Source organism: Aplidium turbinatum, chromosome 8, assembly GCF_918807975.1.
Source record: "Aplidium turbinatum chromosome 8, kaAplTurb1.1, whole genome shotgun sequence".
In the NCBI taxonomy this organism is placed as follows: domain Eukaryota; kingdom Metazoa; phylum Chordata; class Ascidiacea; order Aplousobranchia; family Polyclinidae; genus Aplidium; species Aplidium turbinatum.
In genome coordinates this window covers 26,073,248-26,092,758 of record NC_137479.1, presented here as the reverse complement: position 1 = coordinate 26,092,758, position 19,511 = coordinate 26,073,248, and the positions used below count along the sequence as shown (strand labels likewise).

General features: G+C 39.3%; 1 protein-coding gene across 1 annotated transcript; it reads left to right on the top strand.

Annotated features, from left to right (window-relative positions):
- Positions 1–2,981: 2,981 nt before the first annotated feature.
- Positions 2,982–18,993, top strand: LOC145775801 (melatonin receptor type 1B-B-like). The gene is made up of 7 exons (XM_082587171.1): positions 2,982–3,266; positions 14,440–14,588; positions 15,205–15,339; positions 15,631–15,759; positions 16,408–16,615; positions 18,075–18,208; positions 18,796–18,993. The coding sequence occupies exons 1-7, from the start codon at positions 3,006–3,008 to the stop codon at positions 18,881–18,883; spliced, it is 1,104 nt and encodes a 367-aa protein (XP_082443297.1). The 5' UTR covers positions 2,982–3,005; the 3' UTR covers positions 18,884–18,993.
- The last annotated feature ends 518 nt before the right edge of the window (positions 18,994–19,511 follow it).

The following is a 19,511-nucleotide window of genomic DNA, read 5'->3' as shown; positions in this document are numbered from 1 at the left end:
GTTAAATCATACAAGTATTCATTTACTTTTCTGTTGACCTTGTGATCTTTAGGAAAACGTCTTGCAACACATTGTGGGTCTAAAATTTTGAACATATTAAACGCCTGTCGCACTGCGCTTAGTGTTAATTATTTGAAAATGATTTTCAAAGAGCATGATTTTTTATAACATCACTTCTCTCGCTGCACGTCATAATAATGCATCAAATTTGTAATACCCGGTTTGAAACGATTTGAAACGTACTATTACTGGAAAAGTGTCGTTTGAAAACCACGAAATTGAGTAGAAAAACCATTTTGTTTGACACTGAGGTGTTGATGATATTTTCTTACGATCTAAATCTCAGGTTGCATATCAACTGAAACAAGATCATATCATTTGTTAGTGTTTGTCTAACTTTTTGAAAACTACCCTTTTTGCCTTTGCAGAATCCAATACAAATCAATGTTATAAATGTTATTTTAACGTAGTTTGACGTTTCTTTAGTGAGATATAATTGCGCTAAACCTTCTTAGGTGTCAGATTATGAAAGACTCAATTAAACAAATAATTATCATGAACGATTTTGACATTGCAATTACACCAATATAGCAGTTTTTTATTCGTTCTTAGCTCTCATATTTTACTCTAACAAATCCAGATAAATGTTATTACTTTTCCTGGCTGAACTTTTTTGATTTTTGGCTTACGTCTTCACTTTTTTTTTGCCTGCTACAAAATCTTACAAACCTGTAACAAAAATAATTCAAATCTCTGTTTTGTTAATAGACGTCGCGTTTGTTTTTGGACAAAAAAAAGTGTCATAAATTTAGAAACCAACCTGAAGGATTTCTTCAGAGAGATGTAGACAATTCTACGTTTGTTTGCATTTTTGTCATACTCGTACTATTGCAGGCTACACTCCTGCATTAGCCATGTAGTTAACGATCTAGATTGCAGAGTTTTAAGCAACAGACAAAATGCCTCTTTCGCATGCTTGTTAATCACTTGATTAATCTATGTAAGATCTAAGCATCGCCGGAGCGTGAAATTGAAATTTGCTCTTGGTCAAATTTGATGTGAAAAAACTTTTTACAAAATATGCTCGTAAGAAATGTACGTGTTTAAATGAGGCATCCTGATTTACCACTTTTAACCTACCTGACAAAATGATTGATTATACGTCGGGGTAACGTCTGCAGACGTTGAATCAATGTAAAAAATACCAAGTTTTGCACAGAAACATCAGGACAAAAACCTGCTGAAAAGAACGCAGAAAATATCTAAAAGCGTGGGGTATGATATGTAATTCATTTGGCAATATGCGCAGCTTATTTAAAAAAAGTTGTAAATTGTATAAGCACAAAATGCAGTTAAGTCAAAGTCTAACAGTATTTAGTACTTCACAATGAGCGGCAATTGTGAACGACATAATGCTCTAATTAAAAAAATAAACAGCCATATAATCTTTGAATTTATATCACGTCCAAAAACGTAGAAAAGTTTTAAAAACATCCTTGTGAAAACAAGTCAACCGAACGACAATGCCGTACAATAGCTATCCAAAAATGCGCAAAAGGGATCCATGTATGGTATATGCTAATTGCTTTTACACTTGAACTTTTCTTAAACTATTTTTCTGCCAATATGTCAACGTATAAAAACTACATGTCAGGATGATTTATGCCTTTTCTATGAATAATTTTATCTATGAAACATATGAACAGATCTTTTTTTTGTAAGTACAGTATTAATAATTCAAAAGTTTAAATTATTTAATTGATGATCCGTAGCCTATTGTTTAATAAAATATTTACTCTACTAAAATAGCACCAAAATAATGTTGTACGATAAAAAAAATGTCCTACTGATAATTTTTTATAGAAAATTATCTTGCTCACTTAGACGCTATACAGATATAAATTTTATGCACTCTCTAAGTTCTATATACAGGAAGGATATTTCAAAAAGCTGCATTCATATTCTCTGGCTTCCGAAAGACGTTTCCTCGGCGCTTTGTAGTTGTAATAGCAATATTCTGACAGTTTTAAAGAAACAAGAGTGTTATTCAGCATCTACGTAGCATTGTAGCGTCTAGGTTTCATCATTTATGCCAAGTTCAACCTATAGTCTGTGCAGTCATATAGAACAAAATCGAATTTTATTATTGGATAATATGTAAGTATTAAAATAAAAAGATATTGAATACATTAGGTCACTTCCACAGTTGTTTATGTGGTCATTTTAATTTTACATTTATACCACAAAGTTATAAAAAGTTCACAGATCATCTACTGTACAAGTGTACAGCATAGTCTCAAAGAAGTTGAGATTAGAGATGAAAATTACACAATAGAGGATAGAGAATTCAGTTGTTTTTTATTTAAAAATAGAAGAGTGTAAACTTGTAATAAAAATGAAATCGGAACGAAGAAAATATGATGCACTTTCAAATGGGTCAAAAACATTTGAATTTCGTTAAAAACATATGAAAGCTGGTTTAGAATACAAAAGATGTTGCTTCAAGAAAAACAGCATCTCGTCAACATTTCAAAATAAGCGTAAAAGAAATGTAGCTTATTGAGCAGTCAGTTTTGGTGTACATGATTCAAAGTACAAGGTAGCTATGGATTAGAAGATAGTCGATAAAAATGGGAAACAAAATTAAAAAGGTGCCTATATGAAATGTGGAAAACTTCAGTGTCATAACATGCTTTATAAAATAGCATTGAAAAGGGGTCAGCAAAACAAAACCTTTCTCCAGTAATTAGAACGGGACACTGGAGTGTAGAAGCGCGAACTTTCGAGTTTGATTAGGGACAGAAGTGCTTAGAAGAACTATGCCAATGGTGTCAGGCTACGCCAGAATGGATAAGGATAATGATGATAAACTTGCTTTGTCTGCTGTAACAAACGTTTTGATAATGATCTAGTTCCTTTAATAATCTTAAACCTATTATTATCTGTTGTTGCAGTGGCATTTCATGTAGTTTACTTGCAGCTCAAAGCTGCACAAAGTCCTAGTAATGTCAGAATTTATTTTTGAAAACTCTACGTTGAGCTACAGCAACATAACATCTGTTCCCACAAATTGCGATATTCAATCTCATAATCCTTGGTGTGGAAAGTATGGAGTGGAATGGGTCATCGAAATTATATTTTATGCACTGTTGATAGTTGGTGGAACATTGGGAAACGTAACAGTCATTTTTTCAATCATTTTGGACAAGAAAACTCATAAAAATGGAAATTTGTTTATCATTAATTTGGCATGTGCGGACTTCATTGTAAGTATGGTGCAACAGTAGTTCTTTGAGTAGCCTACCTAAACCATATTTATTATTAATTAACGTAAAAATTGTTTTTTTAGTTGCTTAACTTAACTTGCCGTACATTGTTTTTTTTTAAGAGATTCTAAAGGAAAAACCCGACTTGGCGATTGTACACGTTCTTTGTGTTTAACATGCTACCATAAACGATTTTCAATAAAATTTTGCCCCATTGCTGTCTGATCAGCATTCCGCGCGTGCTTTTGTCAGAGCTTCCAAAACGGGAATGGGCGTGAGCAGCCAAGCGTGCGACTTACAGTCTACGTCACTATAGACTAGCAATCAGCTGATAGTGCAATAGTTGTTACTGAGGGCGATTTAACTGTAGGCTATGTATGTATGTACATCAAAACATCAGATTTCAACATCAAAACATCAGACAGTTTGCTCAAAACATCAGATCTGATGTTAAAACATCGGATGTGCTAACGTGGTTTTTGTTATTGCTGTCGATAGTGACGTATTCTCGAGCAGAGTTTCCACTTTTTGGTTATTTTGAAAAAATTAAAAATAAATAAAACATTGGACTTCGGGCCTTGCCAGTGCCATTCAAAACTATTTTTTTTCGGTAATTCTGTTTGAAATGTATTCTTGAATGTTCAGTTTACGCATTTTAATGCTTAATTCTAGTTTGAAAATTTCATTTAGTATGCCTTCAAGCATATTTACAACAGAAACATTTTTTCTGGCACATCAGTGAAAATTGCCAAATTTCTCAAGCTTTTGTGTAACACATCAGCCCTACTTGATAATAAGGACAGTACAATTTCGGGAACACTTGCTTGACTATAGCCTAAGTTTTTTTTTGCGATATGGTCAGGGTCATCGCGAAAATGACGAATTGGTAGAACGGCAAAATATCGTTTCGCTTTTTCGTAAACGCATTGTCAGCAAATAAATTATTAGATTTTGCTTGAAACGTTGGGTGTTACTGTAGTGTGAGGCTACCACACCCTAAATGTGAGATTTATTTTCCGTAACCACTATATCGTAAGGTTTACCACTGCTGCATTATCAAAACTTATATAGTGATCATGCAACCACATATTGCCATACATTTATTCTATCAATGTACGCTTTGTACGTACATGGACTGGACAGGTTACATAGGCTGCACCTGGGCAGCTGACACATGGAGGTAAACGTAACGCTATAGTAGCACCAGGTTTTGTTTTCACTGCATAACCCTCCAGTTGCCCTCCTTCATTTTCAGTAAACAATCCCTTACTTATACCAACCCTATTTGAGAAACATTTGGGTTAGAAGCATTGCTCAAAATACCTATAGGCAACCATTAACCTTTTCAACGGTGTGTGTTTCATGACCTGCAAAATCCGTCATTTTTACATTGATTCAGCGTCTGCAAACGTTAAAATAAATGACGAAACTGACGGATTTTGTTATCTGGGATCGTGGCCTACAAACGTGCAAGTCGTTATACGTCGGTGAGGGCAAATGAATAAATTTAAAATGCGAGAAACGTTGTCAAAACCTTGCCCAATTACTAAACCAAAAACACATATAAATTGTATTTGTGTACTTGCAGTGATTGTTCATGTTATATATCAATGCATTTCAGTTATTGATATTAACTTTATAATGCAAGTAACTGGCAATAAACGTATGTTCACATGAGAGCTTTCAAGAATTTATAAGCTAAACCCTCCAGCATATTTTGACAAAAACATGTTGTTTGGTTAGTGTATAAACTACACCAAATAGTATACTGGTTACAAGAGTAGGTGCTCACTGCCTACCTACAATCCTTCCTCGGTCTGCCTCAATCATACTTGCAATTGTTTCATGTTGTTTTTTGATTTATTGAGAGCGAGTTGGGATAAAAACCTGATTTTGTATCAACTTACATTGGCTTTAACACGACAACTTAAATCCGTGGTACACATTCATTTCTCTAGCTTGCTTTTTTCGATAATGAAATGAAACTCAACACAAAGGCAGGCAAATACTCTCCAGAAACCACGGCTCCCGGCACGCGGCAAATGCGACAATCAGAAATTAAACGTCTTGGTCAGAAGGCTGGCCACGTCACGTATAACAGTGAAAGAACGCAAATTCAACGTTGCTTAATTCAACCAGCCAAGTTACAAATTCATCACAATTTCAATTCTAATCAAGAGGGCAATCGACCCGCCGGAACATTGCGGCCCCTAATTATGGCACATAATTACAAACAAAAGTTGAAGTAGAAGGGTCGATTCCCGACATGCAATACACAGAAAGTATGTACATTAAAACTACACAAAAACGGTGATTATCTTTTGATAGCAGTGCAAGGCACTTGGACACCCTGGCCACAATGGCCTGGCGAATACTTACACGATTAACGATTAATATCTACGTTAGCTTCATGAGACACACATAGTAGCAAACAACTCAGACGCACTACACAGTACCTAACTAGCTACTTATAATGACGCAAATTACTGAGATCGCTTGCGAATACTTACACGGTTAGCATTTACATCATTTGCATGAAACACACAATAGCAAACAAATCAAATGCATTACACAGTAGGCCTAACTAACTAGCTACTTATAACGAGGCCGATGACTGAGATTGCTGTAGAGCATACGTTACTAAGACATGTTGTTGAGTTACGCATATTGGAGCCCTGCGGATGACACATAGAAATACGCAGGTTAAAAACAGATTTGCGCGGTACATATCTACAATACACTACAAATTTAAATGAAAGGCAAGGGTGGTACAGATGCCTCGACGACACCAGCTAACAACAGACCAGGGCGTGGCCGGGTCCTGAACGCAGTCAAGCATTCCCCACAGGAGCAACGCACGATATATCCCTTAGGACCAGGTCCACTTTGACCTCACCCGATGCCTCATCCACCACTGAGACTGCCACCCTGACGCGCCTGACAATCGGTTTTCCTTTTCTAATTTGGGGGATGATCTCATGGACTCTCCCCAGACGGTACCTTCCTCTCTTAGTTATATCTTCTGGAGAACCAACCACCACTAATTGGCCAGGCTGTAGGTTTTCCACCAAACTGGCCCACTTTTTTCTACCCTGCAGGGAAGGTAAATAGAAAGAGATCCATTTCTCCCAGAAACTGTGAGATAGAGCCAGGTTATACCTATAGTCTCTCCGTAACTCATCTCGGTCATGAGGATTTCCTACTGATGAAAAAGGGCTCAAGAAGGGGTTAAGGAGTGCGGCTGGGGTGATAACAGTAGAATCCTTAGGGTCATCACAGACAGGGACTAAAGGTCTTTCGTTGACTATTCTTGTGGCACTACCAGTAAATGTAAGAAGTTCAACAAAGTTGGGTTTCCGTGATGAGTTCCCAATAACGTGGGAAAAGGCAATTTTGAATTGCTTGACCATTGCTTCCCAGGCCCCTCCCTGGGCCGGGGCATACGGAGGAATGAACTCCCAGTTAATTCCCTTTTTTCGCAAAGAAGTTTGAATTTCAGAAGACTCCAAAATTTCTGGTAGTCTTTTAGCTGCCGCTTGAAATGTGGTCCCGTTATCTGAGTACATGTTACGTATAGATCCACGCAAGTCTACAAATCTGGTAAATGCTAAAACAAATTCACTGTAAGATAGTGACGTCACAAGTTCCACATGGATTGCTCTACTCGCAAGACAGGTAAATAACAATCCCCATGCTTTCTTTTGGCTTCTTCCTTCCACAAACGTCATTGGACCAAAATAATCTACGCCACTGTTGAAGAAGGGTTTGTTATAGGCCGTGGTTCGTGGTAATGGTAGATCCGACATAAGCTGCCTGATAGGCTTTGCTTTCTCTAAGGCACATGGAGCGCAGTCATGCAAATAGTGTTTCACCGAGGAATTACCGTTTGCAATCCAAAAACGTTGACGAGTAGATAACAGTGTCTGTTGCACACCACAGTGATAGCTATCACAATGAGCGTCAAGGACAACTAGCCGTGTCAATGCGTGCCTCGAAGGCAAAATAAGAGGATGCTTCGCATCGACAGTTATTTCGGGAGACTTACTCAATCGACCTTCAATACGAAGTCTCCCCCGTGTGTCCACACAAGGACGATACTTTTTTAGAGAGCGCAACTCCTTCAGGCACTGTTTATCAGCACCAGCTTCGCTTGAAGCAAGACGTTTTGTTACCACATCGATCGACTCCGGCAGGCCGTCACAACTTAACAAATCTCTATACACTACTTTTTGTACGTAAGAAACAACCCTATTTAAAGCGTCCTCAAGATAGGATGCATTTAACTTTGGTTTTACATACCCATGTTTCTTGCATTTGGATACAATGAACTCCGTGAAAGCTACAAGATAGGCGGCTCTTTTTTTCAACACGTACAAAGTAGGTGCGGTTTCGATCATCTTGCTAATGGAGCCAGCAGTTGCATTTTCACTTACCGTTATCGCCGGCGACAGTTCCATTTTACGAATAGCAGCATCTGCTCCATTCACCGTTGGGACCTCGCCCTCCTGCATGAGAAAAGATGGACCGCTCAACCACATCTCTCTGGAACCTGTTTTGGTGATGGCATTCGGTCTGGTTCCAACGTCTGCCGAGTTGAGATGTGTCGGACAAAAATGCCATTCTCTCACCTCTGACAAGAGTAAAATACGATTTAACCTACGAGTAACAAACTTGCATAATCGTAAATCAGGATTTCTGATCCACTGAAGGACAGTATTCGAGTCACACCAGAAATGTTTTCTAAGATCAGGCAGGTGTAGTGCATTAGCTGCCTGGTTTAACAGTTCCGTAGTATTAAGCGCGGCTACAAGCTCCTTTCTGGCAATCGGCCATGCACTTTGATGCTTGAGGACAACCCTACTTTTGCCAAAAACGAAGGATACGCAAGGGACTCCGTTACACAGCCTACGTATATACACAACGGAGGCAAAGGAGTGATTGGAGGCATCACTGAATCCATGTAACTGATATACGATATCATCGTCTGCACAACACGGCTCTGTGTTTACAAAATACCATCTAGGTATGGAAAATTCTTTTAGTAAATCTAATGAATGAATCCACGACTTCCACTCTTTCATGTAGCTTTGTGGCACTTCGGTGTCCCAATCGAGGCCTTCAATAGCCAAACGCTGCAGAATTAACTTAGCTTTAAGGAAGAATGGAGCGCCGAACCCTAGTGGATCGAAATTTTGGCCAAGTTGGCTTAACATTGAGCGACGTGTGTACTTCTCTAAAGGTTGGAGAGAGCACTTAATGAAGAATGAATCTGACTCGGTTTGCCACACACAACCTAGAGTTTTTGCTACTGGTAAGTCTGTGTCGTCTTTTTCGAGGTCGACATCGCGAAAGGAGGAAGCCAGCATCTCTTTTTTAAAGTCCGACAAAACATCCAACGCCCCTTTGTTGGCACTCCATTTCACCAAACTAAAGCCTCGGCTATCGAACAAGTCAATGGCTTGTTTAGCAATCTCACTGACCTCATCAAGGCTATTTCCAGAGAATATCAGATCGTCCATATACATATTTTTTCGAATGGCACGCAGGGTCAGGTCACTGGCTCCAGTGGGGTTTTGTTCAATCATCTTTTGAATGGCTAAGCAGGCGACGTATGGACTGCTTTTAATTCCCCAAGGGTGTACACAAAATCTAAACGGAATTACTTTGCCCTTTTCGATATCATTATTCTCAAACCACAGCAAACGGAACAAGTCGCGTTGTTCCATTGGTAATTGAATCTGGAAGAAGCACTTGGTTAGGTCTGCCATTAGGCCAAACTTTCCCAATCTAAAGCGAGCCAGAACTTGTGTTAAAGGGTTTAATATGTCTGGGCCCGACAAAATCACATCATTAACACACCTACCCTTAAACTCAGATTTGCCGTCATATACCACTCGCTTTTTTGCTTGGGATGTCACAAAGTATGGTAAGTACCACACACATGCTGATGAGTCATCGTCTTTTACCGGCTCAATGTACTCACTGGACTGCATTTCAGTCATCGTTTCTACTAAGAATATTCGAACATCAGATTGCTTTAAAGCCTTTCGTCGTAAGCTCAGAACACGGTCAAAAGCCAAAGAGTGGTTATCCGGTAATTCAAAGTCGGTTTTTAAAGGTACGGGCATTTCAAATCTCCCATCTTCAACTTTCATTTGCGTCTCAACAAATTTTTGTGCTATGACATCATTGCGGGACAGTTCTATCGTTTCATCTGTTAGGGTTAAATCCTTTATTACATGTTTTAAACGACTGATTTCAATCTCCTGCGCATCAAAACTGTCAAGACTAAGTGACTCCTCAGCGACGTTACCATTAATGGCAACACGACGTACTTTAGAATCACCAAAGATCATAGAACCTCGACCTCCACTAGCCAGCCAGCCCAGTGGGGTTAAAATAGCATGGGGCTCTTCCCGAGTCATGCCAACACGTTCTTCTAATACTCGCATCAAGTAAGCATGGTCATTCCCGATTAGAATATCGACCGACATTTTGTTAGGTAACGAAATCAATTCAACATTATCGAAATGTGAAAACCTATTTAAGTCTTGATGCTGCGGCAATGTTTCGATATGGTCACTCCAAGGTGCATTTACCACTGCTTCCACATCACCATACAGTTCGTCAGTAACTAAGGATTGGATATTAAATTTAACCAGATCAGAGTGTATTTCTTGTTTGCCTGCTAGAGTGTCCATGCGGAAGGATACATTATCCGTGGCTTTTAGATACAATTCTTTAGCCAATCGGCTTGAAACAAATGTGAGCTGAGAGCCTGGGTCGTGTTGACAGTAAACCAGAGTGGTCTCTCCATTAGATGGGTTTATGACCCGCGCAGCCGTGACACGATTAAACACTGCCCTCTTATGAGCGATGCTTACGCTACGATTAGTGACGGCAGGTGCCGTTCTAAGATCATTGCCATTGCCCGATGTTCCTTGAGGATTCACATAGGCGTCGTGCAGTAGATAATAGTGCTTAAATCGGAAATGTTCGCCGCAGCGCCTACAATTACATGATTGGGTGCAGTTTTTTGCTTCGTGTCCTAGACGTAGGCAGTTTAGACAACGACCAGTCGTGGCGATGACATCTCGGCGTCGCGACGGCGTCAAGTTTAGGAACTCAGGACAATTGGGTAGTCTGTGACGCTCTTGCTTATTCCTACTCTCACAATAGATACAAAGTATGTCCTTCCTCGTACCCTCAAAAGAGCGGCTACCAAACGTTTCTTCTCGGCTCCCAGAACAAAAGCCAGACCCGCGACTGCTACCTTGGGTGACATTTCTGACAGGCTGTGCTGAGGTTTGACGAATACGCATAATGTGATTATCACTTGCCGACCGTTTTGTATCTTTTCTAGCAACGACTTCCTCCATTAAGCGTATGGCGAAGTCCGTAGAGCGACACGTCTCTTCGCAATTTACGAAATCCATTAGGCTTTGGAAGCTTGGTTCCTCGGTGCTACCATATTGCTCTTTCAGATAGTACAAAAAGTCTTTCTTCGCATATCCAGGTAATCGACCTGCTAAGTCTAGTACAAAACGTCCTTCTAGCTGATGACGCTGGTTATACGCTCTAGCGAAGAGGGTACACTGAGCCAGCTCGTCTTTGAATTCCTTTATTGAGGATGATGACATCCCAGATAATTTATTGCCATGCCGTATCCGCCGAATCTCCGGCTCCGCGAGAAATCCGCCTCTAACACCAAAGCGCTGGGATAAGCGATCCAGCGACATATCGATCCTTTCCTTTTCGCTCCAACCAGAAGTATCCGATGCTAAGTTTGAGATGGTTTGCGCGGCGCTACGTACGCAGGCTGCCTGTAGCAAAGTCAGCCGATTTCCCTCAAATGGGCAACTCTCCATTAGTGATTCGATACGGTTTTTAAAAAATATAAATGGCATGTTGTTGCCGTCATAGTTGATCAATGCGGCCCTGTCATAGAAAGTGCGACAATTATGATATTTATAGAACCAGTTTTGTTGATCCTCAGCACCTCTGTTTGCATTAAGCCCTGGCGGGGATGTCATAACATGTCTAGTTTCACGGCCATCATCTTTAACTAGTGGTGAATTACATCTCTCACCTTTAAGATCTTTCCTTACAGTTAAGGGGCATGTTTGTGACGGTTTCACAACCTTCTCTCTATAAAAATCACGTTGATAATCATAATGAGGTTCTCTTTCAGCGGCCCCATGGGTCCCCCCGGGCGGTTTTGCCAAAAAATTATCTTTAGTCCACGTTCTATACTTGTTTGTGAGGGCGTTTCCTGGAAAGAGCTTTCTTAGGGGAGTTTCTCTATGTGGCGGTTCCATTAAATTCTCCTGTTTAGCCTGGCTCTGTTTAGGTTGGGCATCTATGCTAGCGGCCCCATGAATGTCATGGGATCTCCCAGGCGGATTGATAATGTCAGCGTCCCACCTCTGGACCTTTTCTATCGCTGTAGGGATGTAGTCGGTGACTCCGAGACTACTGGCCGTAGGCCGTCGTTGCCCGCGCTCCGACGCTTGATCCGATCCACATTGTGAAAACAAGTCAAGCTTACTTTGCCTTGCTCTCAGTTCGGCTGCCTTGATCTGCATTTCAATTTCGGCTCTGGCTTCGGCTTCCTCTGCTTCGGCTTTGGCTTTGGCTTCCTCTGCTTTGGCTTTGGCTCTGGCTTCCTCTGCTTTGGCTTTGTTCACCCGCATCTGTTTTTCCCACCGCAACTTCTCCATTTCGAGCCGGATTTCAATCTCTTCTTCTTTTGAACGGCGCGAGCGACTACTCGAGGCACTGGTGGTTGATTTTCCTTTTATTGTACCTAATTTTGTATCTACCTTGGAGATTTGCTTCTGTTTTATAGTACGTCTCAATTCCTCAATCTCTAACCTGACCTGTTCTGTAGCTTCAGATATCATAGTGCTATCCTTTAGTTTATTCGCAAGTTCTAACAGTTCTCCAAAGTTGCCCTCTAACTCCGCCATATCAACCAAGGCCCGCTCTAGCAACGCTTCATCATGTACCATGGGGAGACCTCTCCTTAATTCTCCAACCCCCTGCAGCACCTCTCTTTTTTTGTGTCTGACGTCCCTGAGCACAGCTTCTGCACTGGAATCAGCATGGGTAAGGCTGCCATGAACCCCCTGAGGATACACCTGCCCAACGCCCGGGTGTTCCGCCGCACCGCCCCCAGACGCAGCGCCCCCTGTCCCACTGCCAACGGGAAGCGTACGAGACACCGGATGGCCACCGTCACCTTCCATTTATCAATTTAAGAAATTACACTACTGTATACTACAGCCTACACACAGTAATATCGACACACGTAACGTAATGGACAGCGTAACCAACATTAATTAGTAACTTACCGCTCTCTGAGTTACGGTGGAGCAAGCCTTTTGACAAACAATACAGTATTTTACACAAGTTATTATACACAATTAGGCTCCGGTACAATAGAGTTCCAGTTTACATCACAATTAAAGTACGGTTATATTAAAGTCCTTTCGTTGCAGGGATGTGCTGACCACCCCTTCAGAAGTCTTCCTTGGTTGAAATTTAAATTTGTTAGTCTTTAAGTTAGTCCTTTAGTTCTTGTTCTTTCAATTCTGTCAATTTTGTTAGTTCTTTTAATTCTTTTATTTCGTTATTTAGATACTTTATAGTTCTTTACTTCAGTTGTCCAATTATCAGGTTTTTATTTTTGGTTACAAGAGTAGGTGCTCACTGCCTACCTACAATCCTTCCTCGGTCTGCCTCAATCATACTTGCAATTGTTTCATGTTGTTTTTTGATTTATTGAGAGCGAGTTGGGATAAAAACCTGATTTTGTATCAACTTACATTGGCTTTAACACGACAACTTAAATCCGTGGTACACATTCATTTCTCTAGCTTGCTTTTTTCGATAATGAAATGAAACTCAACACAAAGGCAGGCAAATACTCTCCAGAAACCACGGCTCCCGGCACGCGGCAAATGCGACAATCAGAAATTAAACGTCTTGGTCAGAAGGCTGGCCACGTCACGTATAACAGTGAAAGAACGCAAATTCAACGTTGCTTAATTCAACCAGCCAAGTTACAAATTCATCACAATTTCAATTCTAATCAAGAGGGCAATCGACCCGCCGGAACATATACGTTACGCTGATTGCATTCTAAAATGGTCCATTGGTACCGTATACTATTCTGACACTGTCAAGAAGCTGTGTGGGAGTGTTTTACCTTAGCCATGGTATTTGTTTTCGCTAAGCAAATGAAGATTAACTTTCCTACAGTCCCATTGCAACTTAACAGACAATTCCGTTTCATCGCTGCACATCGAATAGTGTTTGTTGGTGTTGACTGACAGAACAATACTGCACCTGTTTTAGTCAAAACACAAACACAATAGATTGATATCAAAACGTTTTGACCACAATCGTTTAAAAAAATTTTCTCTGTACTTCCTGCAGAGCACGTTCGCTAAACGATTTTTTTTTTCTAAACACGTATGGCTAAGCATATAGGCTTGTACAGCATATCGCTTGTGTTTTTAAATTTTCTTTTAACTGTGAGTATTTTTAATTATTTTATTTCAAAAGGATTGAGATGAAATACCAGAAATAAAGCTGAATTTCAACTTTTCAGCATTTCTTGTATTGTTTCAAAAGTGTGCGTGTGACTCTTTTTTCCATCCATGTAAATCTTCTCCTCTTTGTCTTGGTTCATCTTCCGGCTGCATATAATTGTAACAACCATGCAGACAAATCAACCCCGTTTGTGAATCCCTACTGAAAGAAAGAAATTTTCAATAGTTTTTCCCAAAAAAACGTCTCGCAATTGGTGCAAAAATAAACAGAAGCTTTTCTCACTGTTGAAGTAATAGTTTTAGTTACTGTACATTAAATGCGATGGAATTACAATCAGTGGCGGTTCAGGGGGAGAAGCAAATGGGGCGATCGCCCCTCTAGCACCTGAAAATAACTACCGGTACATTTATGATATATTTGTAAGGTCGGATTATGTGTTTTGTTGAAATCGCCCCCCCCCCAAGGCTACTTGTGGACCGCCCCTGATTACAATGTACTGAAGCATTTGACACAAGTTTTTCAACAAACAAACACATACCATTATTACGTTTTATCATTTCGACAAGTCAAACCTGAGAGTTAGAAATCCCTTTCTCATCAAACTTTGACATTCCAGGTATGTGGACTATATGCACCAACAAATCTCGCAAGCATTATCAAAACAGAACAAGCTTTGTCCGACCCATTTTGTCACGTCATGGGCTACGTCATTGTCGTCACCTGCTTGTGCTCAATGTGCAATTTAGCTTTTATCGCACTGAACAGGTGGTGATAGAATTTTGTGAATTTTACCGCTTTTTATGAGAACTGCTCTGTACTGTATGTTTGCAGCTTATTCATCAATTCCAGAGTTATCAACACTACTGCGGTGACTGCTACCTACATAAGCCATAAATGAGAAGTCATTATAGCATTATACCTTTACACGTTGTAATAAAATTGACATTAAAATGCTTTTGACATACAAAGAACAGAAGAAAAAATGTTATAACTGGAGTAGACAAAGATAAGATGTAGGCCTACTGTACAATAAATCAATCGTATTTCGGCTTTTGAGTTTGTTGTTAATGCATCTTCACTCTCAAATCTTACTTTTTTTCGTTTAACATTTAAACAAAAATTTCTCACACATGTGTCTAACCTGGGATTGTTTCTGCAATAATATGTGTTATGTGGAGTGCACCTTGTTACAAGATGTAACTTTTCCACGATTTAATTTCTTTTTTATCAATATATTCTTTAAGAAATTAATAGTAAAGCGTTTAATGCAAAATAAAACAAATATCTTGTTCAAGAAATTTTAAAATTTCAAGCATTTCTCTTTCAAATCAGAGCGCTTTTGGACAGAAACAACACTTAACCTCTACCATCGTTCTTACAGGTACTGGGCGGTAATAAGGAGACTTTCGTACAAAAGATATTTTTCGGAAAAACGAACTATTCTGATGATTCTGTTCTCCTGGGGTTGGTCGATTCTACTGACGTCTCCAACTTTGTTTGGTTGGGGCGGAGTGACGTAAGTATGACGTGCCAAACATTTTGACGTCATGCATCTTAAATTTGTCACTGCTAAAAATAGAGGTGTTTGTAATAAAATAGAAAATGGATGCGGTGACGAAAATATTTAATAAAATTTTGCAAAGCTATTCTTAACAAACAATTTCTGCAAAAAGATTCACAAAGAAATATTAGGTGAATATCCATAGGTTTATGTTTCTCATAAAGGAACTTACATTGGTAGTTATAACGAATATGATATATTATATACTCATATAATATAACCATAACTCATAGCTTATTTGTGCAGGTTTGACCATTACATGATGGCTTGCTCTTTGGATGACAGCAAGGCTTTGTCGTACACTATACTTTGCCTGTTGTTGGCTGTTGTATTACCTCTCGTTGCAACTGTGTTCTGTTACTGGCGTTTGTATAGGTGAGCCTATCACAGCAACCTATGTGCAACAGCAATTGAAGCTGCTTTTTTTATAAGTTAAATGACATTTCTTTTTGTTTTTTCCACTAATCACATAAATCTATTCACGGAAGTTTCTCTATTGAACTCAACTTAATTGATTTGTAGCTTTTGAAAAGCATGTAACCGACTTGCTTATATCGAGCGTTGTTCTTAGCTGGACACCTGTCAGAAGATGCTTCTTCCCTTTCTCTTGATCTGTTTTGTTATCATTGCAAATGTGGCTTTTTATTTTATGTTTCCATTTCTGAAAATATTTTCTTGATATCATGAAAAGTTTTGATGTTTGTTATAACAAAAGTCTCTTTTGATTGTGTAGGCCTACTCTAACTTCATTAGCGGATCTGCTTTTAATGAATTCCATCACCAGCATTGGTGGATTTTTTTTTATTATCCGCGAGATCGCTCTCACGAAACATACGTTCATTTAAATTCGTAAATCTTAACACATCATGAGCTAATCGACGATTTTACTGTAAAAGTTACTTTTACACTTGGCCTACTTCACTTTGAATGACAATAAACTTCAGAAAAATAAGTTGTATTTTTGGAAAAACATAGCTTGTTTGTAAATATTGTTTCTTTACATGTTACCAAATTCATATTCAGGTATGTGAGAAAAAAAGGCAAAAAGTTTCAGCGGCGCAGTTCTCCTGGTCATCAAAAAGGTAAAAAGAAAACGTCGTCATTCATGAGAAGAGAAATCAGTCTTCTTCGCACACTTGCAACCGCTGTGATGGCATTCGTCATATGCTGGACACCATATGGCATTTGCATTCTTTTGGGCAACAAGATACTTCCACATCAAATCAAAAAGGTAACTGGAAGTTTTCACATTTCGTAAGCCCCTCACAAAAAATTTTGAATCTGTTTTCAGCGCAGCTTCAAAGAAGTTTGAAACTATGTGTTGGGCTTAGCAGCACGCAAGGTGGTATCATTTGACTCTGTACTTTTAATTGCCATCAGCTTATTGTACGTGATTGTACGAGAAGTAGTCACAATCGATAGTTCCTATCTCAGGTAGGCACAAAACTGAAAAACGATCTGACCATATCGTAATTCAAATCTCCGTTTGCAGAGTTGAAGAAAGCATTTCAGCCATAACTTCCTTTTTTTTTTGTCGTATCCAGGCTTACACCTGGTGGTTGAAGATTTAGATTAAGTGGACGGGAAGGCAGGGAAGCCAATCTTCGTGTCCACCTTCAGGCATGCCTTTAAGTGTCCTGCCACTGACACAGCCGCACGCTCTTAAGCGGTGTCGAACAGGTGCCCTTTCGATTGCCGCTGCAGGGCTCTCACCACTAGGCTATGCAGCCGACCATGACTTCCATTCAATGATGGTTTGCTGGCAGCAACGTGAGACAAGCCATAAGTGGACAGTTCAAACTACCAACGACAACGTTTGCTTGCTCTTTAACACCATCTTGCGCACAAAGCAGCTGACCAATAGTGGAAAACTCTACAACTGTAGGGCTACCAAACCATCATGGGCTATTATTTCGTTTGTAAATTCAACAAAATAGCAAAGATTTACCGGTTACGCTGATTTAAAACAGTCATTCCACATGATGATCAACAATACAATATCGATGGATGCAACCTAAGCTACGCAATGTCGAGTTTTTAAAGCTGTACATAGCAAGATTGTTTATATTGAAATGCCGATAAACGCTGCACCAACTAAATATGAATAAGAGTGGGCCCCTAAACAGAGATGTGGTCCCACTAACTGGGGTTTTGGGAGCGGTAAATAGGGCCTTGCGTAATTTAAAATATAATATCGATATTTTGTAGCAACATTTACAACATTTTTTTTTTATTTCAAATAGCCCAAAAAAACATTAATCAAATTGAAATGAGTGAGCCCTTAAACAACCGTGCTCCTCCTCCCTTCCTCGGGAAGTATGAGGGACGGTTAATACGGCCTTGCCACCCAAGACTATTCTTGAACAATTACATGTTTGCACTACACGATCACAATAACGCAAAAACAAATCAAATTCTTTTGAAGAGAGGGGGTCATGGCCCAATGGCCCCCACACTGCGTACGCCACTGAATCTGTCTGTTTGATAGATTTTGATATTTTCAATTTTGGGTAGTGCATTACGATTAAGATCTTCGTAAAGAACCAGCCTCAATTATATTCATGAAAAAATTCGCTTTCAAAAAATCGTCAATTTCGTACAACAAGTGTGCCAACGATAAAAAAAAGTATAGGCCTAGGTTGTTATAATTAAGGCAGTATTTGGGTATTTCCAAGTGTATTCCTTTTCAGGCTGCAGGCATAATGTGTATCAGCAATTCTGGATTGAATTTCATCATCTACGGCTTCATGAACAATTCCTTCAGAAGGGGATACATCAAACTCTATCGTCACGTGTTTTGTCGTCATTCATCTAATTCTAAAACGTATGTACGGTAGCCTACAACTAATTGCAGAAACCGTTCATCGTGATCAGAAAAAGCAAGCGAACAATCGCAATTCGTACTTACTGTCCAGTGAAGCCTATTGCGTGTCGCCTGCCAACTCATTGAGCCCATAAATAGGTTCAAACAACGCGTTCAATATTGCTATCAATGCCAACAGAGGCAAACTGAGGTTCTGCAATGTAGGCTATTATTATGTGGTAACTAAAGAAAAATTTTATTCTATGAAATTCGGTTTAAACAATTTAAAGAGAAATTCTTCACCAAGAAACTTGATTGAAACGAAACCAAACAAATTCAAGGCAAATATATTTTGGACTGAAAAGAGGTTTCATTTCGAAATCTGGATACTTGTATTGTTTTGAACACATTTAAACTCGAACGTAATTAGTTACTAAAGTACCTAAGCAAAGCAATGCATATGAGAAAAGCCTAACACAAACTATCATAAACGTCATACCTTCTTCAACAATAGTTTTTTGTTCATCGGCAGCCGATTGCAACAAGAATTGACAGCTACAGACAACTGTTTGATAAAAGTTTTTACTTGGATTTTTTTTTTTTTTCAGGAAAAAGGTGGCAACGAGTGACGAAAGCTCCCCCGCTATTCAATCATCTTTTAAATCGCCCATCCCTTCGAGCAGCATGCGTCGTTAACAAATCTTACTATTTGATTTATTTAGTATTTTTAAAACCTCTTATTTTCAGATATCATAAAATAATATTAAATTGAACTTCATATATTGTATTTTGTAGCCTACAAATGTATTGTAGGCTACATGCATCAATAAAATTGAGAACATTTATTGCCGAGGTAATTGACTTTGTAGAAAGAAACCTGTTTTCATAAGGCTGGGAGATATGGGTAGGCTACAGGTCCTATGTAACTTTTCCAATAAGACTTGTTGTTATTGATTGATTGGCGTTTATTTTGTTGCGAGTATAAATACACACATTCAAAGCAAAGACAAATAATACAAACGATCACATATAGAATGTGTGGATACTGCAACGGGTGGCTGCGAAGTGACCTGAAATGTCTTCTAGTCAAGCAGCCACCTGTTAAGTCCCCATCTGTTGCAGCACGCAACTCCAGATTACCCAAAATATGTCCCTGCGAAGTATTCTGGGTGGCATGGTGGTTCAAATCCATAATAATTACAGAACTGCGACTTTGAGGAGAGAGTTAGAGTTGCAGATTGAGTAGGGCCTGATGTCTACCTACTGTCCCCGGCTCACTCGACTCGGCTGCCAAAAATGCCTTGCGGTTGAAATTGTAAAGTTG